Source organism: Ambystoma mexicanum, chromosome 1q (genome assembly GCF_040938575.1).
Source record: "Ambystoma mexicanum isolate Mex_15411 chromosome 1q, UKY_AmexF1_1, whole genome shotgun sequence".
NCBI lineage: Eukaryota > Metazoa > Chordata > Amphibia > Caudata > Ambystomatidae > Ambystoma > Ambystoma mexicanum.
Window position 1 is genome coordinate 831,259,330 of NC_090922.1, and position 26,458 is coordinate 831,285,787.

Below are 26,458 nucleotides of genomic sequence, written 5' to 3' on the forward strand. Positions count from 1 at the left end.
TGTGAGTGTTCGATTGAAGCTAACAGGACCATTTCAACAAATACAAAGTTACAAGTAACAGTGTAAGTGCGAAACCAGGGATACGCGCATGTGTGAAATAAAGAGTGGAATAAAGACAATGAAGTGAGGCGAGAGGAAAGGGGGCCAGAAGCCCATAGGAAAGGTGCAAGAGGCACGAAAAGAAAAGAGTGTAAAAAGCGTCTGTGCGACCTGGACGGAAAGAAACCAGTGTAGCAGTGCATGGAAAAGTGAAAGAAGCGTGCAAAAGGCACAAGAAATCGAAGGAATAAAGGACAGTGCAAGTGTGCACAGCAGAGAGAAAGGAATACATAGAAACAAAGAGAGGGGCAAGGGGTCAGAGTGGTCGTGTTGAGGAAAAGCAAAGAACCTGGTGTTTTTGAAAGCATCTGATTATACCCCATCATAGGATGGCATGTAAGAAAGAATATATAAATGAAAAAGGCATATAAACACCAACTGAATTGGTATTTGGAATTAGAGGTGCCTAAACTTTAGAAAGGGTGCCCTGAGAAACCAAACAGGAACTGTGATATATTTTGTTTTTGTGTTGAAAAGCTGGAAGAGGACTGAGCTTGCGGAAGGGAAACTTGAGACGCCTATTGAGAAAATGTAAATGAGAAGGCTGAAGTTTGGGAAGGGGAACCCCAAGAAACTCAAAGACATTGAAGGTATTTGAAAACACTGTAAGGGCCCTGTGGAGAAGGTCTTACGAGCAGCCCTGTTGAGTGAACCCACCTTTGTGACATTGACCAAATTGCACCTGGTGAGAAGACCACCTGAAACCAACTTTGGTTTTGCCATTTTTGTTGAACCACTATTTGGCCTTTTCAAAGGACTTTCTATCACATTTTTGTAAAGCGTGAGGGCAGGCATAGGTTTAGACACAGACGGGCTTTTATTTTGGGCTATTAGACAATGACGGCAATTAGAACCCTCAGTTAAGGGAACCATCCCTTAAGAGTTCTGGCCAGTCAGGCATTCCACCAACCCAGGAACCTTAGTAAATTAAGGTTTTAAAACTAATAGTTTTGAGTCTGTTTCTCTCTTGATACCATGTATGTCTCACAGAGGGCAACATTGTGACAACATTTCACTTTCCAGAGGCCTCTTTAGAGTGGAAATGCACAGAACTGATTTCACAGAGAGAGAGAAATCTCTCAACAAAGGTCTATGGATACTAAAGTGATACTCAGCTGGCGAGTCATTTCTACCTAACCCCCATCAGCGAGTTTAGAGACGCACAAGTGTATATAATGGTGTAAAGTACCATAGTGCTGCTCCCCAACAAATACGATGGAAAGGAAAAAGAAAGGGAAAAAATATAGTAAAAACGAAAATCAGTAAGAGGGAAACTGGTAATCGGAGTGATATGTGACATTAAGACAAAGGAACACTGTAAGAAAAAAGCATAATACGTCATAAAGAATAAACAAAACTAATACTAAAGAAAAATGGTATTAACGAAAGGAAATGGGGAGAAACCTACAACAACCACTATTCCAATGGTGGTAAAGAGAAAAAAGAGCAGGGAAGGAAAGCTTCAAAAAAGAGAAAACTAACAAAACATCTAGAATGTTTATCCAATAATTATTGGCCCAAAAACGTGTACAATTCTCTGTCAATATTGTGTCCCAATGGGTTTTTCGTTTCATAGTCTATGATGCATCTTATTTCAACTGACGTCCTTTATCTCCTGCAATCTCAATTTTTCAAATACCGAGAAAGGTGAAGCCCTCTGGTTTTCCTCCATGAACTTCTGCGAAATATTTTGCCATGGGATATACCCTATCCTTATTTCTTATGGCCTGTATGTGCTGAAGGATGTATACCTTCAATTTGCATTTGGTGCTCCTAATATACCACTTCATGCAGGGGCATCTTAGTACATAGACCACAAAGTCCGAATGGAATGTGATCTTGTTTATGATTTATATACTGTGTCCCAGTGTGGGGTGTCAAAGTGCTACAGTTCTGGGCATATTTACAGACCTTGCATCTAGGGCACTTATGGAAACCCTGTCAAGAGTCCCTGTGCCAATTTGTAGAACTATTATCGTCATCATTGGCCATAAAGCTACTAACCACCCATCTCTAAAAAGGCGACATTTGCGGAACCTAATGTTTGGGCGTACGTTGAGTGTTTTTTAAAGATTTTCCAGCGCCATTTTTCAAGCAGAATATCTACAGATCCATCACTCGTTTTTGAGCTCCACCAAAGATGGTTGCTGATAGACTGTGACCAATGTAAAATGTTTTCTGTAGCCTTTCTTTCCCTGCAGCTGTAATTTCTTTTAAAATTGATGCTGTATGTCTGGGAACTGCGTTGCATGGTCTTGAAACTTGCCCATCGGTGACTATCGAGCCTATTTGCTTTCCTCTGGATTGCAGAAGTTGAATGGATTTAATGAAACCATATTTTTCCATGGCAACAGAAATGTACATTCAGATACTTTCTCAATGACTCAATTCACAATTCTTTTGGTTTCCATATCTTGGAAGTGCTAAGTGCAGTATTTAGCTGAACAATCTGCACTGTGACACTGTGCAACACCAGTAAGCCATAGCCTTTTGCCAGTAAGAGCATTGTTCATTGGCATCTATTCAAGTGCCCATGCCTGACTAATAGCGGGGAACAAGAAATCCTTATGATATTTGTAGTCGTGGGTTGTGGGACTTTTTAAGTCCCACAAAGTTAGAATAACTTGAAATTGTACTGTACGTTGATCTGCTAAACAACAAAGCAGATGAACAAAGTACATTTCCAGCCGGTTGAGCAGACCATGAAAATGAATTATGGTGGTGTACACAGCTACCCTTGATCTTCAGGTTGGCGCCTTTTGACTACATGAGTAAACTTCACCAATGGCTCCCCACAAATCCACCTGCACAATTTATGCTCACATTTAATCATTTTCATGAACTTGATCAGGCAGCAGTTGAATACAATGTATTTTGGTTCCTTTAATAGCCAATCATCCATTGGTATAGTGGTGGATAAGTCCTCAACACTAGGAAGAGTGAAGTTCATATCATGAGCACAATTATCAATCAGTAGCGAAGATGCTTTGGTTATGTCTGTGTGTGATTTCTCCACATCTATTGGGGAAACTGGGTACATTGTCTGTTTCTTATATAGCATTTTCTTTAGAGAATGTGGATTGTGTGAGGAATTCTGAAACATCTTTTGTGTTGTCTGTTTGTTCTGGGTGACGTGTGCTGTAACAATGATGCAGGGATACTTTCCATTGGTCACTGCTGACGTTCAATTTAAATTACGGCCACTGGACATATGCATCACGATGCTGAATCTTGCGAGGAACATGCTGAACCTCAAAATGTAGCTGCTCCCAAGTGACAATGGTTTGGCAAGCGACATCATTAGTATGTGTAGTTGTAGGAGTCTTTCTGCTCTTCTTCATCCCAGGCCTCTAATCGAACAGACAAAAACATGCTTTATTTATAGCACACATACAGAATATATGAATTGCCACATGAACATGTAATATCAACGAAATAACTGGTAAACTACTAACTTTAAAAAAAAAAAACCTTTATGTAGTCTTGTTTTCCGAATTTTCCTTGAAACTGTCAAATTGGATTTGTCGACCACCAGGCCAAGCTGAAAAACAGCATTTTGAAATTGTATAAACCTATGGAAACTATTAAAACATATTAAATATAACATCACAGTTAAAATGGATGAAAACTGATATTTTACAATCTCGTGTGTACCTCTTGTCCATGTCTCTTCAATTTCGACCGCTTCAGTAGTACATTCCTTGTGCATAACAAATTCAAAGAACATTGATTAAATTGTTAAACAATTCAATGTTAAAATCTTTGATCTCAAAAGTGCATCTTGAGAAAGTTGATTTAATGATTGTCGACCTTACAATATCAGTTAAACTATGTAAAAAGATATGGTTAATCGTCTGATTAAAATGTTTAAATTAGTATTGACATAAAGCTGAACACTGTGTACATATAACATTTAAAAAAGACATATTTGAAAACTGTACCTGATAATCTTCAGATATGCTGCAGGGAGTTGGTGCGAGATCATCCTGCAAAACATATTGCTTAAATTGTGGCCCCTTTAATTTTGTTGTAATGTTGTTTTGTTATTTTGTTTCAACGATTCAATTTTTTGCTAAGCAGCTACCATTTATAAACAAAACATACACCATTCATATAGTACAAGCCTCTGTCATTGAGTGACAGTACATTTTTCTGAAGGTTTACTTTATTTGTTGCATGTGGTTCTACGATAAATACATCAAGGTTGTTGATCTAATGCTTTGCAATTAGATGATAGTATTGCAAATTATCAATAAAATTATTTATCTTAAATGTAACAAAGCTATTGTTAATCAATAACTATTAGCATGAATCAAATGATCACTTCTCATATCTCATCCTCCAGACCCATTGCAGTAGAAGAATAGTACGTTGTTGAAGTTCCAGGCTCCGTCTATATTACCGTAATTGTAATAATGAAGATGTAACATCAAAAAATAAAGTACACGTAATAGAAGTTATTACTTGAAGGGTGAGTGAGGTTGCTATTGACTTCGGAATATTGGTCGATGTAGTGTAGTATCACAGTCCTTTAATCGATGTATATTCATACCATTGTTCAATAGAAAATGGACATTAGTATTACAATTTCGACCACATCAAAAACAATAAAATAAAGTTTGTGTGAAAGTTGCTTGGCCTCACCATTAGGATGTTGGACGTGTCTGTGGTTTCCTCCATGGTAACGGTCTGTAATTCCATCAGTGCGGTCTACGGAAAGACAGACCTGGTCATTTTAAAAAAAATGGACGCGATGTGAGTGTGTGTTTGGAAAGGCTCCCATTGCACTGAACTATTAGAGTACCTCTGAAGTAGGGATACACAAAGTGATCTAAAGTTCAAAATTTACAAATCGCAGTACATCGTGTCACAAACGAATCCTGTGTAATAAAATATTCCCCAAAAACTGAAAACCGTTCATTATGTTACTTCTTCAGACTCTTTCAATATATTGAGTTGTCATTTATAAGACCTATTATACATGCACATTTCGAAAAATGGTATAATACATTTAAAAATTCAGCGTCCACTACTCCCCTGTGTCAGCGTGTGCTGAAATCCAGTTGGAACTGCATTGGGAAGTAATTTGCAACGGAATCTCGAGCGATGCTTTTTGGTGTACTGTGATTGTTTGTACATACCTTCTGAGAAGTGCATGCTGCAGACCTGGACATCGACATGCATTGAAAACATGCACTGCGAAAGATTACTTTTGGAAACAATACCCTGTAATGTTATGTGCTATTTACAGGGATAAAAATGCATAGGACGGTTGTAGACTTTTTGAATCATATGAGAATAGGCTGTACATTAATCATAAAGCAATAGAAAGTGGCCTAGCAGAGAGAACGTTGACACTACAGAAAACAATAGTAAAAGTCTACTAACCGTTACTTACAAGAACAGATGAGCCGACTCCACAAGCAAGGTAAAAAGTGGAGAGCTGGCGATATCTGTTTTCAAACTCACAGATTTTTTCTTGTTAACTTCCACAGTGTTTAGGAAGGATTTCAGAAGTGGCTGTGCATGTGAATGTCTGACATGTACGTTCACACCTACCAGGCCTCTGTGACAATGTTTGACCTTCTCAATCCCGCCAGTGCAGCCCTCTTGCCAGCACACGCCCACAGGTGCGAACTGTCATTGATAGCGTAGCAGGGATGGATGTGGATGAGGCGAGCGCAATAGGGCCGGAACTCAGTGAAAGGAGACAGACATATGTTGATTGCAGGTTCAGGGTCTTCAAATGGGAGTCTGGAGACACCAGGTCTGGGGTGGCCATGTGGATAAAGGTCCCCATCCGAAAGAACCTTTTGTGATATACATGTTATTTGGCACCTTGAGCTTTCTCATCCTCCCAGCCCCCTTGTGAGCGCACGCCCACAGGTGCAAATAGCCATTTATAGCGGAGGGGGGATGGATGTGGATGAAGGGAGCGCGATAGGCCAGTACACGTGTTAAAGCACATCAATCTTTTACGATACTCTAAGATGATTGGACGTGTTGTAGACTTACAAAACATTTTGAACAATTGTTTAGATAACACTTTTTTTTTTATTTAGTCCGGTAAAGTGGATGGCAATGACACTACAAATTATACTGCTCCGGTCAAGGTACTGTCTGTGCGGTATTGTCCGTTGTCACTGGGGAATTCATCACGAATGGCTCGAAACACAAAAGCAGGTATTACTCGTCGAGCGCGAAATTCCAGTCTTCCATGAATACACCATCTAAACGCACGATATGTCGCAAGTCTGTACCACATGTGTAAGAGATAGAGAAATAGTTTGCTTGAATTAACCAAATAATAGCATTTTTTTGTTTGTACTACCTTGAAAAATGTAAGGCATTGTTATGCTTTAAAAAGTACCTTTTCGTGCAATGTACTGACAGTACTTGTGCTTTCAAGTAGGGATCAATTAGAAATGTGAACGCACATTCCAGCTAAAACAGTTTGAGAGCTACTTCCAAGTGAAAGAAACGTAATTCTTCAGATGATGACTCTAAAGATGAACACTTTGGTTTCAGAGTATAATGAGTAATTTTATTACATTTACAGAAAAATATTTTGTCAGTGATCCAACGAAGTTATATTGATGTAGGAGAACAACATATTATGTTAGCCATCTTGTTCCTCAAACACGCAACATATATAGAGTGAATTTACTTGGAGTTACTTGGATTACGAGGGCGAACTGTAGCTTGAAGTTTGTCCATAAGGACCATCATTCGCAACACAGGTCTTGTAAGGCAGGCGTCCCTGAAGACATGCAGCTCGGTAACGCATAGCAGTGGTGTGTCTTCTTCGACAATGTAGGCCAAGCAGCCAGAGTTTTCTCTGCAACAGCAGAGCTGCACCAGAGTAGGCTTACACTCACAACAATGGCAGGTACACCAGGTGGAAACGTGTTCCATGCGACGGTTCATGCTCCAGTGATTGATCCTCATGACATTCATCTGCGTCCACATCGTCTTGACTCTTTTCTCTTTCAAGGATTTCCTGTTATGAATATTCGGGTGTGTACAGATAGGGCTACATTGTTACCATAGAAAACGTGTTTGTTTGTATACAGTAAAGAAAAGAGGTTTCCCCATTAACCCCTTAACTGCCAAGGGTTTTCCCCCCCAGTGCCAAGGCCTTTTATTGGTGATGTCAGTATGTCACCATTCAATCAATTGTAACTTTTTTGTTACATGAGATTTGGGCCCTTTTCTTGCCACCAAGTGTGGGGTGAGAGAAAATAACCAAAAAGCGAGAGAACTTTTTTTTTCTCCAGAAAATGCCAATAAAAAAATGCCTAGTAAGAGCTAGGAACAAATGGTTTGCTGTGCTGAATTGGCCATTCTGCAGGCTTTCAAGAACAGGTTGAGTGGCAACCAAAAAAAGATATTTTGATATGGTTACCAGTTGTTTTGTGAGAGGGCGATTTTGGCCTTTTTTTCAAATAGGACATGCGTAGACGGAATGGAAGAGGAGGGTAGGAAAAGCTGAATAGGAAGACAGAAAGGCATACATTTCTGAAAAGTAGACAAAATTCCAAGTTTAGGAAGGGGGTGATTTGCACAGGTCAGGCAACAACTATGTAGGGAAAAATTCCATAGTTTGGGGAAAAATTGGGAAAATGACAGATAAAAAAGGTATGTGGTGAACACGGTTGGCCCGGTAAGGCAATGCTTTTGTGAATTTTGTGGAAAGCAATGCCCCGCTACATTCCCACGACTCTTCCAGTTAGGAAATCACACATTTTTCGTAATGTTTTACAAAACAAGCAATACCACCAGCCAAAAACTGAGCCATGGTACACAGGTTTTTTATGCTTATGGCCTCAACAGATGTACTTGGCATGTGTAAGGAAAACAAATATGGTGAGGAATGGCATGCATACATTTTTTGAAAGAGCACAGGCAGACCTTTTGAATGGTTGGTGACTTGTGCAGGTTACAAAAGTGTATAGTGCCTAAAGCAGCAACTAAATGTAGGTCTCATTTGGGAAATGAAAGGGTTGTGTGACAAAGTGCAGCAGCAAATGTTCGAAAACGTTATGAAAACCACACAAACACAACAAATGTCCTACCTTCCCGCGTTCCCACAGGTGTCCCGATGAAAACGGTACCTCAAATGTGTGGGTGCACCTACCTGAGTGCGGAGGGAAAAGGCTAAACCACTGGTAACCCCAAATGTTTCAGCAGAGCAGATTTTGCTCTTGTGGACAACCTACAGATTTGGGCCTAGGGAATAGAAGCCACCAAGGAAAACTGGGGAACCCCATACATTTCCGAAAAGAAGGCACCGGTGGGAATCCACAGAGGTCTGACTTGCGCGATTCGCGCAGCATTTATTACCCACAAGCCCTGGCAAAGTCCCAAATTTAGAAGAAATAACAACATTTTCAGACATTTCCCACCTGGAAACTACTGAAACATGCCGCCAACAACACATGTCCTACCTTCCCACATTCCCACAGGTTTCCGGATGAAAACAGTACCTCACATGTGTGAGTGTGCATACCTGGGTGGAAAAGAAGGTGTCGACCGTCCACAAGTCCAACGGCAGTCCCAGGGAGTTCCGAGGGGAAATTCTGTAATGCTGCCTAGCCGAAGCTCCAGGATGGTCGGGGGTGATGTCCCTGGCCTTGGGTGGTTGTCCCTCATGTGGGTCGACCATCCCAAAGCCCAGCCTGGAGCTCTGGCTGGGCTGCTATACAGCTTCTCCCTCTGGGAAAGGTCGAGGACCTTGCCAGGGCTCCCTGGAACCACTGCTGGGCATGGGGATTGCCGACCCACATAGGATACGAGTGCCCAAGGTTCGGGACATCACCCCCTGACCATCCTGGTGGTATGCTGGCATGCGTTACAGAATTTACCTCCGGGAAAGTACAGGGACCCTGCCAGGGCTCCCTGGAACAACTGCACTTGGGGATGGTCAAACCACATGGGAGACAGCCTGGCCAAGGCCAGGGACATCACCCCTGACCATCCCAGAGCGCTGGCTGGGCTGTGTTACAGAATTACCCGCTGTGCTTGGGGACGTACACCCACATGGGAAACGGATGCCCACGGCTGTGGACATAACCTCCAACCGTCCTGGAGTTGTTGCTGGCATGTGTTACATTTTTTCCCCACCAGGGAGTCCCGGCAGTGTGCCAATACCTCCCCGACGGGACCACCTCCTCACGTAGCCTGTGGGTTGGATTTTACTTTTGTGTGATACCTGCTTTGCTTCAACTGATAAGATTAGCACAAGATGGCGGTGCCCGGCCCGTCATTTTCGCAAGTATTAAAGTGAGAAATAAACTCAGGTAATTTGCATTGGAAGTTTTTTTAAGAACGATTGACGTATTATCTAAAATACATGCCCGATGGATTGGGCCAATAACATTTCAGACCGAACTACCCCTTTAGCTTTCAATTCTGTACAGTTCCTCTTTTCCTTATGGCTCTTGCCAATGCTTGCTTTTCCTCAGTTTGTAAAATTCACCTTTCTTTATTCCCAAGGTTTGCTTTCTTTAATGTTCATGATTTATAGCTCCTTTGTACCAGGGAACACATTGCTTTTCTTTCCATTCACGTGGCATTCACTCATTATCACTTTCCTTTTGGCTTGGTATTCAGAATTGTAATTCATTCATCTTTAAACCAACGTAACTACAAATTCCCAGTTCACTCTCCTGCTGGGAATTTGCATCTTGCGTAATTGCTTTTCATTCAGTATTAAACTTGCTGCTTTTCTGGCTCTTTCGCTGCCTTCTTTCGTTCTATACTGTTTTGTATTCAAATTGTGCCTCGTTCATCATTCTTCGTTGTTTTATACTTTAACTGGCAATCCAATTGCTTTTTGCTTGTGAGCGAGCGCTCCAACCCTCCTGTACCACGCGGCTCGAACCACAGTGTTCTGGAGTCATTCAGCCTCACTTGACTCACCGGGTACGCTATCCTCTTGTGCCCTTCTCTGCTTTGGTCGGTCCTTCATAGCTGCTGCTGTTCCTGAATCGGCAGGCCCCTCCTCCAGGATCTCCTACACCTTGGGCTACCGGAGAGGGAGTCCTTATGACTCCAGGAGGTCGGCTGCCTGACCCTTCTGACAACGGCAGCCACACTCTGCTTCCGCTGCAATAACATACATCTCCCTGCCTTCAACTTTGGCTCCTCCGTCAGCAAGCATTCCACAGGTGATCTCCCAGGCCAACTCCCAAGCAATCGCAATATCTCCATCCTCACCTGAGCAGGCCATTTATACCGTCCTTTAAGCTTCAGGCGCAGGCCATTTACATCAGTTTCACAATGTTCTGGGTACTCGGCATCCCTCTTCTTCGTCCCAGTACCAAAATGGTGTTTGTGTATGTCTGATTCAATAAAGGTTGAATGTCAGTTCCCATGTGGTCTGTTCCTCGTCTAAGTACCAGAGTGGTGTGCGTTGGAAGAGGATTTTTGAATACAATAGAGAAGCGATTGGAGATATCCTGTAAAAGCTTGGGGGACATTTAATTCCCGTTCAAAGGGAAATAGGGGATACCGTGTCTCATCCACGGGTGCCTCATCCCCACTCCCCAAGTGTCCTCCTCCCAGGTGATCCTTTCTTGCATAACTGCCCCCAGGTTCAGGATCCAAAACCAATGGCCTTTCCCTGACCATCTGGGGGAGGATAATTTGGGGAAGGAAGTGAGGGCACCCTCAGACTCCTCACAATACCCCTAGCTTGTTTATGTACCAGGCAGCCATCCTACTATCCATTTGTAGTAAAAGGAAGACGTGGACCTTTCCCTGGTTTAAATCCATTACTTCCATAAACTCATCTATAGTTATGTATGCTTCCAAGTTCTACATCTCATTAAGCTCTAAGTTGGATATCTCTACTTTATCCAAATATTTTGCAACATTCAACCCTCTGTTATTGTTCATTACAAGAATGGAGCCTTTTGTAGAACCCCTTGAAGGCTTCACAAATCTCCTAATTCTTTCATGGCACTGTCCAGTCTTCGCTCTCAACCAAAAGAACTTGTCTCTTAACTTCGTCCATTTTCAGGCAGTCTACCAGTAGGGAGCCCATTTCCCGACATTCCCAAAAGGCTTGTTTGGTGTAAACCAACAAATGCTCTGCTGGTAAACTCAGTTTATTATCTTCAGTTAGAACATCATTACTCTCCTTTTCTGCTAAACTGACGTTCCTTTCCAATTATTTAATTTCCAGTCCTCTCATTTTACTTTTAAAAAAAATCTTTTTTTTTGTTTTATTGATTTTACAGATGGAAGCTTCATCATTGTAATACAAACATTACTTATCAAACATGGTATGAAGAATGAGATGACTTTGCCTATGCTACATAGTATAAATTGTAATATACATGACTTGTTTCAACAATACTGCTAACCGTGTTGAACCCTAATTTTCCGTCCACCCTCCCCAGCCGTATGTCCGTTTGGCACGGAATTCTCCATGAAGGGCGGCAGTCAGACTATCCATTCTGAAAATGTTTCGGGAGATGCCTATCCACTCAGTCTTTGTGGAGAGGGTTGCTCTTTTCCAAGCCATCGTGAGGCAGGCCCTTGCGGCCATCAATAGTCCCTGTACCATTTTAGGGACTTTAAGGATTGTCTCTTCAGTTTCAATTAGACCAAATAAGATCAGTAATGGGTGTTCCTCCCTCACCTCTTCATGTAATTCTTTGATCCAACTGAGTACCTCATCCCAGTATGCTTGCACCGCCCTGCATCCCCACCACATATGCCAATAGTCTGCCTTCTGTCCACAGCCCCTCCAAGAATATGGACTCGCGTCCTGATACATTTTGTCTAGTCTGAGCAGGTCATATTGCCATCTATACAGTAACTTGATTGCGTGTAGTTTGTACTGGCAGGATACAGATGATTTCGCAGTTTTTCTACATATTCGTAGCCATAAGTCCTGTGAAAGGTGCCCTCCTAGATCTGCTTCCCACCTATTCTTTAGTGTAACCGAAGGGGTCGTATGAACCTCTACTAGCCGTGTACATTGCACTTATGAGGCCTTTGGAGCCTGTACAGGTGTCAAGGATTTTCTCAAAGGGGGTGAGGTCCCTCTGCAGATGGTCTTTCCATACCTCTCCTGTCATGACGCCTTTCTGTTTTAGGTATTGAAGCACCGATAGTGGGCCTATAGTGAGTGCTTCTTCGAGTTCTTGGATATTTATGAAAGCCTTATTCCTCCACAGTTGTCTGGCTCATTTGAGCCCGGCTTCGTACCAGGATTGGTAGCTCCATGGGTCTGGGATGGCATTGCGGATCCCTGGTACCCAGAGATGTGCTAAGGGAAAAGGCCATGTCGTGACCCCTCTCATATCTTTATTTGGTTTCCACACTGCCCATATTGTTCCACGGATGGGGTGATTTCTGATGCTATTCCGCAATTGGGGCCCGGGGACTCATAGCCATTTTCCTACCGTAAATGGGCGGAGGTGATAGTTGTCTAAGGCTATCCATTGTAGGTCTGTTTGCTGTCTTAGGTGTGGAATTAATACTCGTAGTTGGGCTGCTTTATAGCATAATTCTAGGTCTGGGAGGCCCACCCCTGCATTATCCTTCCGAAGGTGAAGTAAGGATCTAGGGCCCCTGGATTTTTTATTCTGCCATAGGAATACCCCTAGTGATTTTCTGGTGGCAATTAAGTATTCTCTGGGCATTTTGATGGGGAGCATCTGGAACAGGTACAATATTTTAGGGAGGAACACCATTTTGATGGCATTTAGGCAGCCCAACCAGGAATTGGTGTGTCTGGACCATCTCCCCATGTATTTCCCTAGGGTCAGTGACAGAGAGGGGAAGTTAGCTTGGTACAGGGTTTCAGGTTCCCGGGTAACATTGATGCCCAAATATCTGAGTGTGGTCAGGCTGATCTGCATTCCCAAGGGGGAAAACCTGTCTACTTCGATGTCTCTATTTTTGTCAATCGAGAGGAGGATTGATTTTCCAGTGTTAATTTTGAGGCCCGCTAGTTGACTGTATTCCTCAATTATGTCTAGCGCTGCTGGGACAGAGCTCAGGGGATCGATGAGGTGCAGAAGTATGTCGTTGGCATAAAGACCCAGTTTGTATTCTCTTTCCCCTACTTTAATACCTTTTAACCTTCTCATCAAATCTCATTTTCTGTGCTAGTGGTTCGAGGGACAAAACAAATAGTATTGCGGATAGTGGGCAACCTTGTCTTGTTCCTCTTTCCAATGCAAACCACCTGGAGTAGCCACCATTTACGGTTACCGATGTCTGCGGTGATGAATATGATGACTTTATAGCGAGGCAAAGCCTTGGGCCCAGCCTTATCCATGAGAGGACTTTCTCTAGGAAGTCCCAGGCCACTCTGTCAAAGGCCTTCTCGGCATCCAGGGACAGGAGGGTTGGGTCTCCTTGCATCCCCTGTACTTCGTTTATCAGGTGGAGTGTCTTTCTTATCGTGTCAGCCCCTTGTCTCCCCATTATGAAGCCAACTTGGTCTGGGAGTATTTATCGTGGCAGATGTGTTTCTAATCGGGCTGCAATGACTCGCGCATATATTTTGGCATCATTGTTAAGGAGCGAAATGGACCGGTATGATCCGCAGTGTTTCGGGTCTCTGCCTTCCTTTGGTATGACTGTGAGGAGGGCCTGTGCAGAGGACGGGGGCGCTCGGCCTGTCTCGACGATTTCGTTAAATAGGGTTGCCAAGAAGGGGGCGAGAAACGTGGAGAATGATTTATAGAAGCCAGGAGTAAACCCATCTTCCCCTGGGGTCTTTCCTGCTTTTAGGCGTTTGATGGCGTTTATTACTTCCTCCTCCTTGACCGATGTTTCTAGGGATTCGGCTTTGGTGCGTGTCCGTGCGGGGAGTCTCTCCTCTTTGAGGTATGTATCAATGAGTCCCGCCGGGGGAGGTGGGTCACAGGTGTACAAGTCTTCATAAAAGGAGGCAAATGCTTCTCGTATTCCCTCTGGGGAGGACTCTGTTGTTTCTAAGAGTGTGCCGTCTGTTCCCTCTATCACGTCCACCCATCTTTCTGCCCTCTGCGCTCGAAGTCTGGCCGCCAGGAGGGCATTCGCTTTGTCACCTTTCTCATATTTCTGCTTTAAATATTGTAGGGTCTGGGTCACTTTGCCCACCTCCAGTATTTTTAGTTCCTCCCTGAGCTCTTTGGCTTCAGCAATATGTTTCGATCTCTCGTGCGGGGTTGATTGTGGTAGTTTTTCCGCTGTGTTCAGCTTTTCTGTTTTTTTCCAATAAGGTACGTTCCCTTTTTTTCTGAGCCCCTTCTCCAATAAGGATACCCCTCCACGTAGCTTTGGCTGCCTCCCGTACAGATGTCTTTGTTACCATTAGACATAAAGCATTGTTTGATCTCATTTTCTAGATTGTCCCTGAAGTCCGTATCTGCCCATAGTGATTCATTACATCTCCACTTTGTATTCCGGGGGGGCAAGGCCATCCCAACTCATCTCCGCCGTGACCATGTCATGATCTGACCATGCAATGGGGTGTATGTTCGCAGTTTGGAGTGTTCGCAACAGGCCCTCGGAGAGTCTCATGAGGGATGGAGCGGAAGGTGAAACCCTTGTCTAACGAATGGAGGTGACGCCAGCTATCAGTAAGGCCATATAGGGTGAGAGTCGTTTTAATGTCAGCTTCTTCTTGTGACTGTGGTGGGTTGAGTGCGTCTGCCTTAGTTTGCCTGTCTAGGGAGCCGTTCATCCATGTGTTAAAGTCGCCCCCAAGAACTGTATGGCCTTGTGCCGTGTTAAATACTTTTTCAGCAGTTTTATGGAGGAATCTTTTTTTTGTGCTTGATTGGTGCATAGACTATAGCGAGAGTGATAATCGTGTCGCGGATAGTTCCCACGACTAGCACTGCTCTTCCTTCTGTGTCAGCCCAGGTGCTCAGGATCGACATGCAGAGGCTTTTCCGAACCAGAATCCCCACACCCGCCTTTTTTGAGTCTCCCGCACGCCAGAAGGAGTGACCTACATTGCCACTAGGAATTGCCCTCTCTTCCCCCTTTTGATAACGTATCTCTTGGAGGAATAAGATGTCAATGTTAGACCGTTTGAATTCTCTGGCCACCATGGACCGTTTCGTGGGGGAGTTTAGGCCCTTTACATTAAGTGTGCATATGCACAATTTGTTATTTCTAAGTGTGGTCGACATTGTAAGTATTTGGTGCCTGAGTGAGTGACAGGTGTGCCTGCTCTAGTGTCTCTGTTGACTTGTGGAACCGTTTGTTTGACTCTCTGCTAATGTGTTGTGCCACGATTGACCTAACGGTGGGCAGTATTTGATCCGCACGCTCTACGGGCGATTCGGGCAGAGGTTCCTCCTCTTTTCCCTTCCCCACCCTCTCCCATCCCTCCCTCCCATTGACGCTGAATTGTCTTACCCTCCCCAACCCACACCCCTCGTGGCGCCCGATCCGGCCGGGTTGACATCACCCAGTCGCTCTCGGACCACCAGTGGGAACTGCACAACGAGCGGTCCTATGCTTTTTACAAACAATTTAACTTTGAGCCCCCAACATTTTCATTCCATGAGAGAGGTTGTATACCTCCCGTTGCGCCCAGACATGATAGCTCCAAGATGGTCACCGTGGTCGGGCGTGTTTCAGATCTTGTGTCCCCCCCCCCTTTCCCCATGCAGTACCTGTAGTTTTCCAAATTTGCTGCTGCTCTTCGATGGTTGACTGCTGTTCGCTGGCCAACATCGCCTCGTTATGACCTTACCCCGGTCTCACCCTCTGTTGTTTCAGTTTGAGCAAATCGGGCGGTTTGATGGGAGGGTCAGTGTTCCATGTCCAGGGAAGCATTCATCCTCCTAAACATTCTGGATCCCTGCATCTTCTTTCGACAAGGACCTTTGATACGCCATTCCCTATCTTCATTCCTCTGCTCTCCTGGGGCCGCTCCTTCCCCATGGGCGCCCAATAAGTCCGCTGTGCAGCTGTAGATGTCTCTCTCAGAGATCAGTTTCATCTTTGTTCCTTCCCATTCAAAAGTGAGTGAGAACTGGCAGCCCCAGCGAAATCTTGTATCTTTGTCTTTGAGTAGTTTGGTGATCGTTAGACACTTTCTCCTCAACGCCAGTGTGAGGGAAGATAGATCTTGTTAGATGGCGATGTTCGCCTCCCCCATTATTATTTGCGGCATGTGCCTGGCTTTTGCCAGGAATCGAACTCTGTCCGCGTAATTGTGGAATCAGGCTAGCACCGTTCTTGTGCCGCCTGGCTTGCCACCAGCTCTATGGATGCGATCAATTTTAGGTTCATCTACGGTGTCATCCTTAAAAAGTAGCTTCAAGATGTCATGTAGAGTTTTCTTTAGATGCTATTCGGTTTCACCTTCCCTCTCTGGAATACCAAAAACGCGCATGTTGTTACGGCGCTCCCTGTTTTCCAGATCATCGACCTTTAAGCGGATTTCTTCCTCCCTGTTTTCAATCTCTGCAAGACGCTGGTCTATTTGTATCTCCAGTATATTCGATGAGGTTTGCTTATGTTGAACTTCTTCCAGCCTCTCCTCCATCTTGTCTATTCTATGTGTAATTTTGTCTATTTTGTTCCCAATGTCGGCTCTCGTGCCCCTCCTTTCGGTGAGCAAGTCAGCGATGTCCGCTTTGGTTGCGGCTGCCTCAGGCCCTTTTGATGACATGATCGTGGCACTTGGTGTTTGGGGCGCGTCTTGAGGCGGAGAAAACTTGTTTCTTGCTAGCTTTTGCTTAACATCCATGGGTAGGGGGTCTCTGGCCTAATAATAAGCGGGCCCCTGTCGTGTGTGGTAGGCTTCAATGGAGTGTGCGAACTATGGCGTGGCAGTGACCTGATTACCGTTGATTAGGGCCTGCAGAGGGCAGGGTTGGAGCATGGACAGTGTCTTGCGTGGTGGTGGAGAGTCTTGTTGTACGTGGTCTACTGCGGAACAAGGCTCCTGTTATCAGCGTGTCGTTCTTTGATCAAGACCACGAGGGTGTGTATTGCAGGCCCGGGGCTTGTGGTCACAGTTTTATATTACGGTATGTCGGGACGACTCCAGATTGATTCCAGGATCGAAAAAGAAAGCGTTAGAGTCTCCTACGCTTGTACTCTGGGCGTTTGTATGCCCGTTACCGTGTTGTGTTTGGCCCTGTCAGCTGCAGTGGGATTCCGTGGTTATGGGTGGCTGGATTGAAGGAGGTATAGTACGTCTGAAACCCTGGGGGCCCAACCCTCAGACCCACAATTTTTCCGTTAGGTCCTTTGAGGTTTTCCTGGGTGCTGACTGGATTAGAAGTCTGAGGCTCTATTGATCAGTATCTGGTGGAGTGCCACTTACCAGAGGTCGTCCTCACTGGGCGAGCTTTGTGATCGAGTAGAGTGGGCTGCCCGTCCCCCAGGCTCGCCTGCGTGATTTTGTGCACTTCGCTATAGGCCCGCAGGCAGTGTCTACTGTTGGTAGTTTTGATCCGCGTGTCTGCAGGGATCAGGGTTCCGGTGCTGCTGACTGGGTTTGTCAGGTTTAATAATCCAATCTTTGGGTGGGCCTATGTCCGCACCTAGGCCTTGGCGGGGGGATTACTCCTGTGCAGAAGTCTGGAGGAGGACCAAGACAACAAAATCGCTGCAGAGTATGTTTTTTGTCCGAGGCGACGCAGCAAAGAATGTTGCACTGCACTGTGGGCCTCAGAGTTGTATACGGAGGAGCAATAGAGGATATGATCTGTCCCAATACAAGGTAATGCGGATGAGCTGGCTGGTGAAAGAACAGAGAGCCTTATCACAGAATATAATTCTCCAATGTTGCTTCTTTTCCCAGTCACTTAGTACTGTTCACAGCAGGTAATCATCCAATCACAGCGCAATCATCTATCGTTAGCAACCAGAATGCCTTAATTGCGCACTACCGGCAGGACCTGGGGTATGAGGAGTGGTTGTGGGAGGGGCTGACCATGTTGGATACGTTCTGAATGTGCCCCCCTACACGCCAATCCATCGGTGTTACGGCGGGGGGGGCTGGCGGTCGCATGTTGGCATGTTGGATTAGTACTTGTTCTCTGGGTGACCTTCTGGGTGAGGGGCAGTAGGGAATCCCGTATCGGCGCTCTCTGGGTGAATGCATTTGCAGGGTTGGAAGGGTACAGTGGCTGATGGGGCCGGGCCGCGATTACCTCGGTTCTGTTGATTCCACTTTGGCGTTCCTCACAGTCAGTCTCCGTGTGGGCAGCTCGAGCACGGATCCAAGGAGCGCGCCAGGTGCCCCTCACGTTTGTGCTGATCCCGCACTTCCGCATCCTTTTTTCAAGGCTGATCCTGCTTTTACTGCGCAGTGTAGGAGATGCCTTTCTTGCGTGTCCCACTGGATGGAAGTTCCCAATGTAGGGCTGCGCAGCGGTGATGTTTTCGCCTTGGGCCCCGCAGTCCTTTCGTGTCTGGTCCCGGGCACCACGTGGGAGTGCACAGGTCTGTTGAGCCGGATGGCGCTGGGGCTCTCGCCGTGAAAATCTCTGTGAAGACGAGTCCGATTTGCATCAGGTTTTTTTCTGGGGGGTATCCAACACTTTCAGGCACCCCAATCCAGTAATTGCCAGGTTTGGGGGGGGTCTCATGGTGGGGGCTCAGTACACGATCACGGACCTTCGTGCAGAGCTCACACGAAGGAGGCTTCCATTCGTGTGCCCCCTGGGGGCCAGTCCCTCATTTTACTTTTTAAATGTTGCTTGATATATCATATAATAAGAGCGCTTTATGGCCCTAGCCATTTGTTTTTACTTCCAAAATAGTTTTTAAGATCTTACAACACAGCAACCCCCAACACAAGTGGTAGTGAACTCTTCAATCTCCAACTGACACTTTCCTCTCCCCAACACTCTGGTCTGGAATACGAGGCAGTGTTCCACCCAAAGGTTCCATGACTATGACACATTCCATAACATAGAGAAGACACCAATATACCACCTTTGATCAACTATGTCTTAACCCTAGCCAATGATCTGCAAGATCCTGCAGTCCCCCACACCCCTCAACTTCCTCTGACGTCTCCTATCTCTCTTGCCCTTCTCATGAGCATGTTCTTGACAGGATATCTTAAAAAGGTTTACAATAAATGCCCTGGGGTGTTGATCTGCCCTTGATTTAGGAACCAGTGTGCGATGGACACTATATCTCCAGCAATTTTCCTGGTGGAAGGCCAAGCAGTCTAAGGAGAGTCTTTTGGAGGAATGCAATGGGTCTTTCCCTTTCAACTTTCTCTGGAAAACCTGTAATTCTGATATGTGAACTCCTGGTGTTATTTTTCTTTTGTGCTATTCTTTTATTGGCCATTTCCAGTTGAAGGGCTAGTTCAGATATGCTTTCCTCCAGAGCCAGAATCTTATGCTGGTGTACAGAAACTCCCCCTTCTAGTTCCTCTCTTTGCTGGTTGACCATGAGGTGGTAATTTTTAATTTCCAAAACTGTCTGATTCGTCTTCCCTGTGGAATGAACCACCCCAACCATTATTCCCATGAGATAATCCTCTGTTGATAGACCTTCTGACTTGGCAGCATGAATGAAATCTTTTCTTTACTCTCTAACCGTTTTAGAGGCATGGGTTTCAGCAGGTGTCTATGCATTTGTCTCTTCCCTTTCCTTTCTGGTGCATCTGAATGACTATATTTCAGTTATTTCAACCTAATCTGCCATTCTTTGTTTTATCTTTTTCTGGATAGTCCGTTTGGTAGAGCAATACTCAAGCTGCTGTCTCTGCTGATAGCAGTTCTAGAATCTACATCCATTATTTTAGTCAAAGGACTCCGGCTGTCCAGGAACTTATTTTGGTAGGCATGCTATGCACTGTCCTAATCCTTACCATATTTAGTAAGAAACCTACTGATCTTCTGATACTGGAGGCTTAGGAGATTAAACGTCATACAACCACTGGCTACACTGCTTAGTTTTGCTTTCGGTTGAATTGGGGCGCATTATTGACTTTGGGTCGATGCACCTATGAAGTCCTGAATACCAAAGGGAATGCAGGGGTCTCCTTGACAGAGCGGTGGGGCCAGATATTACAACTCCATTGGCGTACCTCAAGTTTAGGACAAGCTCTGTTTTTTAGTTCTGGTCTTTTAATACGAGATGCTTGGCTTTGCGCTTCCTTATTTACACTTTGCCTCCATAGTTTTCCGGCATTTGTTTTTATATTTCGGTTTTGTGTTTGATTAACCCATTTATTTTCATTTCAGCTGCAATTGCTAAGCTGCCTTTTGTCTAATTCTCCTTACGTGTGTATGTCATTATCTGAGAGCCACAAATAAAGTTCAGTTAAAGAAAAAGAGAATACCAATCCTAAACCGCATAGCAGTGAGAAAAGGTATTTTTTCTATTTTTTGTTTAGTTTTTTTTTTTTACAATGGTTGATGCCGTATTAAATAGAAAAGCTATGGCCATTTATAGGGATTGTGGCCACTGGTAGGCCGGTAAAAAGTGAAGCATTTAAATATTTCTTGATGCTGTCATGAGAAAAAGAAAAGGGACATTGCATTTCCATAAAACTGGCAATTGTAATATCTGTTTTCCAAAGTGCTCTGAAACAACTGTAATGAATCCAGCGTAAGACTCGGGACACAGAGGCATTGTGATGATTGCTATAGACTTTTATTAAAGTAAAAGAAGGGTTGGAGATTATTAAATTAAAAGAAAGGTAGACCTATCTCGCCCTATCACTATGAGGGGTTACCCTACCTCAATGAAACTAAAGGATGTCGGTGTCAGAATGTCAAAAAATAAATTGTCTAAAATCCTTTTCTGACCCATACAAGCTAAACTCAAATGTGTACAGGGATAACGTCTTTCAGCTTACCATCTGTAGCTTTACCAAAGTTCCAACACAAAGTTTCAAAAAAGTTGTACAAACAAATGATCAAAGTTCCACAATCCACAGTAGAGTGTGTTCCCTTCCCGAGCGTTTCTCAGTTTCTTCTCAGCTTAAAGTCGCAGTTCTTTTCCCAGCATATGTTATTAACCAATCCGGTGTTATGGTTCCCGTCCCCTGGATGCTACACACTCACTGGGTCCTTTTTTACTCTGTGCTTTCTACACTTTACTCACCTTTCCAACCCAAGAGGTATGCTTCCCTTCCCTTGGGCTACCTACTTCCCATAGGGCTGCCTGGTATACTCTCCTGCCAGGACTTTTCAATGTTTGCTGTATTTAGGTGTGGGTCCCGGACTCGCAATCCCACTGCCTGGTTTACTTTCCTGCCATGCAGTGCTGTCCCTAGGGTGGCAGTGATCCGCCGCCTATCTAAAAGAAAAGATGAAGAATGCTATCCCTATCTCTACTGTGCAATCAATCTAGCATCTCAAATAACGATACAAATCCACATGAGTGGTCAACCGTGGAGTGGACAATACATCATTGCCTCAACTTATTCATGTAACTAACATTACTCAGAGGATTTTAGTTGTAGGGCTCTCGTTTATTCACCAACAGAGCCATATGTGTTTTGTGCATTCATATGTGTGCCAGTGGGTAATTAAAAAGGTGTGTGAATGCGAGTGATCGGTTTATAAAGCTGCAGACACCTGTTACCAAAATCCGGATGTAGGTTTATTAAAAAAAATGTATCCTATTGCCTGAAACGGACGTCATAAAGTGGAAAAAGGTTGACCGGTTTTGATGACTAACGTCGTTACTGTCACCCTCTTCAGGACCAGTTGTTTGTGGTGGGGGCATTCATCCCTTGAATCCAAAGCAAAGGATCAAACTGCTGCCTCATAACCTGGGAGATGAGGGGCAGAGAATTTGCTGTACTTTAACTTAGTGCTCTACAAACCCATTTCTTGTGTGTTAAAAAGGTATGACATACAACAGTGGAATGCAGTATTTTTGAATGGTCGCCCTGTCCCTGACAGTTATTGTGGTTTGTTCTCCTGCCAGGTCTTTCCAACATTCATTTCCAAGGGGCATGAGACTTCCCTTGAACCTTAACCTTTGCTGTGCCTGGGATAATCTCCGGACAGGACTTTACACTGTTCTCTGTATTTTGGTGTGGTTGCCAGACTCGCAATCACACTGCCTGGTTTACTCTCCTGCCAGGCCATTCACAATCTTCATCACCATTAAGGACGCAAGGGGGTATGCCTCTTCCCGAAGTACCTCTTTCTTATAGTGCTTTACTGTTATTTACTTGTCCTTTTAACTTCCCCAAGCACTGGAATTATTCAGAACACTTAGTATGAAAGCCGTTGGATTCTGTTCCCCACTTTCACTAGTCAATATGTTCCCAGAGCACAACCCTTTACTAAAAAAAACACCCTTGACCCTGCAATTCCCTCAAATTACAGGCCTATCACCACAGTCCCTTTCCTCTTAAAAATCCTTAACTGCACAGCCTACCTGCAGGTTCAGCGCTACTTGAAAGGCAACCACATTTTAGGAATGCGCCAATCTGGTTTCTGCCCTGGTCATGGGACCGAATCTGCACGGCTCGACCTAAAGATTCAACTTGAGGAAATCGGAGAACAGGAAAGTCTGCCCTCCTCCTCTTAGATCTATGTTATGTTATGTTATGTTATTTTTAACCACCAAATCCTCCGCAACCACCTCACCACAGACACCAACTTCTCCCCACATGCCACAGCCAGGATTGCCTAACTTCTGGAAGGCAGGGTCATGAGGGTCTTCTCAGACACTGCAAAAATTCCACCCTCTCCCATTACCTGCAGAGCACCCCAGGGTTCCTGCACAGCCCCAACCCTCTATAATATTTTCACTACGCCTTTCAACAACCTTGACTCACTCGTCATAGTCTACATCAATTATGCTGATGATACACAAATCCTCATCCCACTCTCTGGCAATTGCATAACTGACTTTAACACACTCAACAACATTTACTCAACCATTCAGGCTTGGATGGCAGCTAACCACCTCTGCCTTAACAGTGATAAAACCGAAATATTAATAGCCGGCCTTCCAAATGCCCTGAAATCTCTTGACAAACAGTACTCATCTTTTAACATAGACAATTGCACTATTCCCGTTTCCTCAACCATGAAAACCTTAGTTTATCTGGACGCTTCACTTGCCATGTCCAGGCAAGTAAGCGCGATTGCTTCCTCAGCAGCCTACTCCTCAAAGGTCCTTAATGCAGCCAGACACTTTCTCACCAAAAACAATTGCCTCACAATTGCCCGCTCTATCATTGGCTCAATGCTAGATTACCGTAATGTCCTTTTCACAGGCTCCTCAGCAAGAAACATAAAAAGATTACAAGTGGTCCAGAACAACACCTTGAGAGCAGCACTCCACATCTCTAAAATAGATCATATCACCAAAGCTAGAAGGGAAGCCCACTGGATGCCCTTCCAGCAGCCCATTAGATTTAAAGCGCTCTCCATCACGCACAAATGACTATCAAACACTGCCCCCCCCCTCCATTCCTCACACACAGAATCACTAAGGCAGGATCTTCCAGACCCACTAGGTCCCCTTACACTGACCACCTAGTCGTGCCCAAATTCAAAAGAAGTTCAGCAGGAGGTTCAAGCTTCCCTTACCTTGTTGCAAAACTGTAGCATGACCACCCCACTAAGGCCCGAGAAATCATATTGGATCTTTCGCAAGGCTCTTAAAACACAGCTTTTCTTGTAACATACCACACTCCCTATAGTACTGTAAATATACTCGTCTTTCTTCTCTTCTACTTGATGGTTATTTTTCTGCCCTCCTGTCTTTGATTTTAGCTTTTTCTTGTCTTGTTACCTAATATGCTTGCAAACTCCTATCTGTATAGCTGGTATGCTTGCTGATTTGTACCGGCAACAAGGCATCAATGCCTCAGTGTTTTTTGTGCGCTTTACAAATGAAATAAATATATAAACCCGGTGTCCCAACCCTCCACCTTGGGCTCATCTCATTGTGATAGCTTCCCGGGCTTCCACGCTCTCTCACGTCCTTCTTCAGGTTTGGATTCTCGTCACTGTGCTTCTCCACTGCCTCGCTTCCCAGTTCGGCGTCTCCTTGCCCTCGAGAATGCATCTCCTGGTCGGCCTCTGCCTTCCCTTCTCTCAGTGCCGTGGCTCTGCCTCGCCCTCTACTCTCTGGGTTCGCAGCCTGAGCTAGGGAGATTTCTCTGCTCTCATCTTGTGTCTCTGTGCTCGATTGCCCGGCTGACAGCTTGGCTTCTCTCCGCGACCCGCGTCGGGTGAAGTGAATCTGCTTCCATCTTGAAGTAAGCTTGTGGTGGGGTACCTGGTGAAGAGTGTGCCAGTTACCACTCATTAGGTTGATGTGATAAGTAGATTTGGAAAATGTCTGTTGAGCTGCGGTGGAGGTGGAATGGTGGTTAACCCCTACCCACCGTTAACAAATGGAAGATACTGGTTTTCCTCCTCTGTCGCGCTCAAACACTTTGCAAATTAAATGGATTCAATAATACATCGCTAAACATCAAATAGCCTGTGATCAGTGCTCAATTTAATTGAAATAATTAGCCGAGGATATCATTTCACTGTCTACAAACATGTGTGAATCACATTAACATAATATCACTGTCTCAAAACCGATACAGAGTGGTTCAGAAAAGCAACCTGTTATAGTCATGTGTCGATCACAACTAGCATCAAGTTATGAGGCAAGTGCAAACTGCAAATATAGAGCCTGTCCTGGATGCCTAAAGCCGACGCGTGTTTCGACCCATAGGTGTCGTCATCAGGGCTGATTGGTCACAGTTGTACTCGATACAGTTCTATGTAAGAAACAGACGACTGTGAGAATCTTTCTTTGTGTATTGAAGTATTGAAATATGCCTGTAGGGAGAGAGGAAGAGTGAAAATGGAGTTGTTTAGAATATTGCCAATATCCAGGTATATAAGGGAAACTAAAACTCTGTTTCCTGGTCCCACCTCTTAATCGCACCTTTTCTTCTTTCCCCACTCAGGTGAAGGTGGGCAAGTGTAACATTCCGAAACCTGGATTCTTCGACTTTGAAGGGAAACAAAAATGGTAAGGCTCTCAAATCTCCTTAACATCCTCTACGTGCTTTTGAGTCCACAGCGAAAGAGTGACCACCTATGATGGGGGATTCAGTAGACTCCTTCAGAGTGTTACACGATAAATTGCACCACGCCATAGCCTCTAACTTCAAGAATCTCCCCTCTAATAGGGCGTTAATACAGACCGGTTTTATTTTTTTGAATTCTCACACTTGTGGTTCTGAATCTAAAATGGGAAACGCAAACCTACAAGTACCAGAATGCAAAGACTAAAATAGAGCCGGAATTCCCTACTCGCGTTGGATATATCGAAACTTAAAAGCCCTAATTCAATAGTGCAGTCCAGTCTGTCCTCTTATGGGAGGAGGAGGATTGTGGTCAATGTTGATATTTCCTAAGTGGCAGTCTCGCCATGTTTAAAAAGCATTACCCAGGTTCTCTCCACGAGAACTTCTTGATATTGGTGGTACTGTGGGGATTGCTGTCCTGCCAAAGATGAGATAATTAACTTCCATGTTAGCAAGGCAATGGAAGCTATTGAGAATGTTTTCCTTTAAGCCTTAGCCCACAACATCTGTTGCAAGTTTCACATCAACCCCTCCTCTCCTGGTAAAGGTATGGGAGCAAAGGGGAAGGGAGAAAGGGAGGTGGTCATACTTTTACCCTCAGAAAAGGAACGAAAGGTGGAACTTGCCTTCCAGATTGCTTGCGAACACAGAATCTCGACAATTACCTCATCTTTCACAGAATTGCGTAATTTCCTAAAGCCAGCATTGGCATGCAGTTAGGGTTCGGCTGACCTACATCAAGTGCATCGTCTATTGCCTCAGTTAACTTCATGTCCTGACTAAAGGACAACCAGTTGCACTGAGGCATACATGTGGTGTTCACCTTTCAGCAGATCACAATGCCAGCAACATGAAATGGAAGAAATTACATAACATTAAAGCCCATGTGTATTAATGTGCCATAAACCACTATCGGTACCAATACATTTTGCTCAACTTCGTGTTTTATATGCAAATCTTAAAAAGATGGTGAGACTCCCGCGTCAAATACAGTGAGCAGCTTTCTTATTTAATTCCCTTTTTGGTGCACATTACTTCTTTCCTAGTGGACCACACTGCGTTTGTGTACTGGTTTCTTTTCCTTTGTTGTGTGACCATGTGTACTTCATTCTCTGGTGGATGCTGTTGGGGTGAGCGTCCTTTCTTTTATGGCTGTGAGGCACTGGGTTGTACTCTGTATGCCTTGTTTCTCCGTATGTATCATTGTGTGCTTCACACCCCCTTCTTTGTGATCTGTAATTGATTCCATGATCACTTGCGTTTTCTCTCAATTTGCACACGTGCATGCATAAATTTATTTTATTCTTCTGTTCTTCCTTGTACCTCAGATGTACCGTTGCATCCCTGTCG

General features: G+C 44.5%; 1 protein-coding gene across 1 annotated transcript in view; it reads left to right on the top strand.

Moving 5' to 3' along the window:
- The window catches only part of ACBD6 (acyl-CoA binding domain containing 6), a 1,145,790-nt gene that overhangs the window by 22,930 nt on the left and 1,096,402 nt on the right, over window positions 1-26,458 (top strand). Inside the window, exon 2 of the mRNA XM_069641451.1 lies at window positions 24,986-25,050. Within this exon, the coding sequence (XP_069497552.1) occupies window positions 24,986-25,050 (65 nt within the window). The remainder of the gene's footprint in view (window positions 1-24,985; window positions 25,051-26,458) is intronic.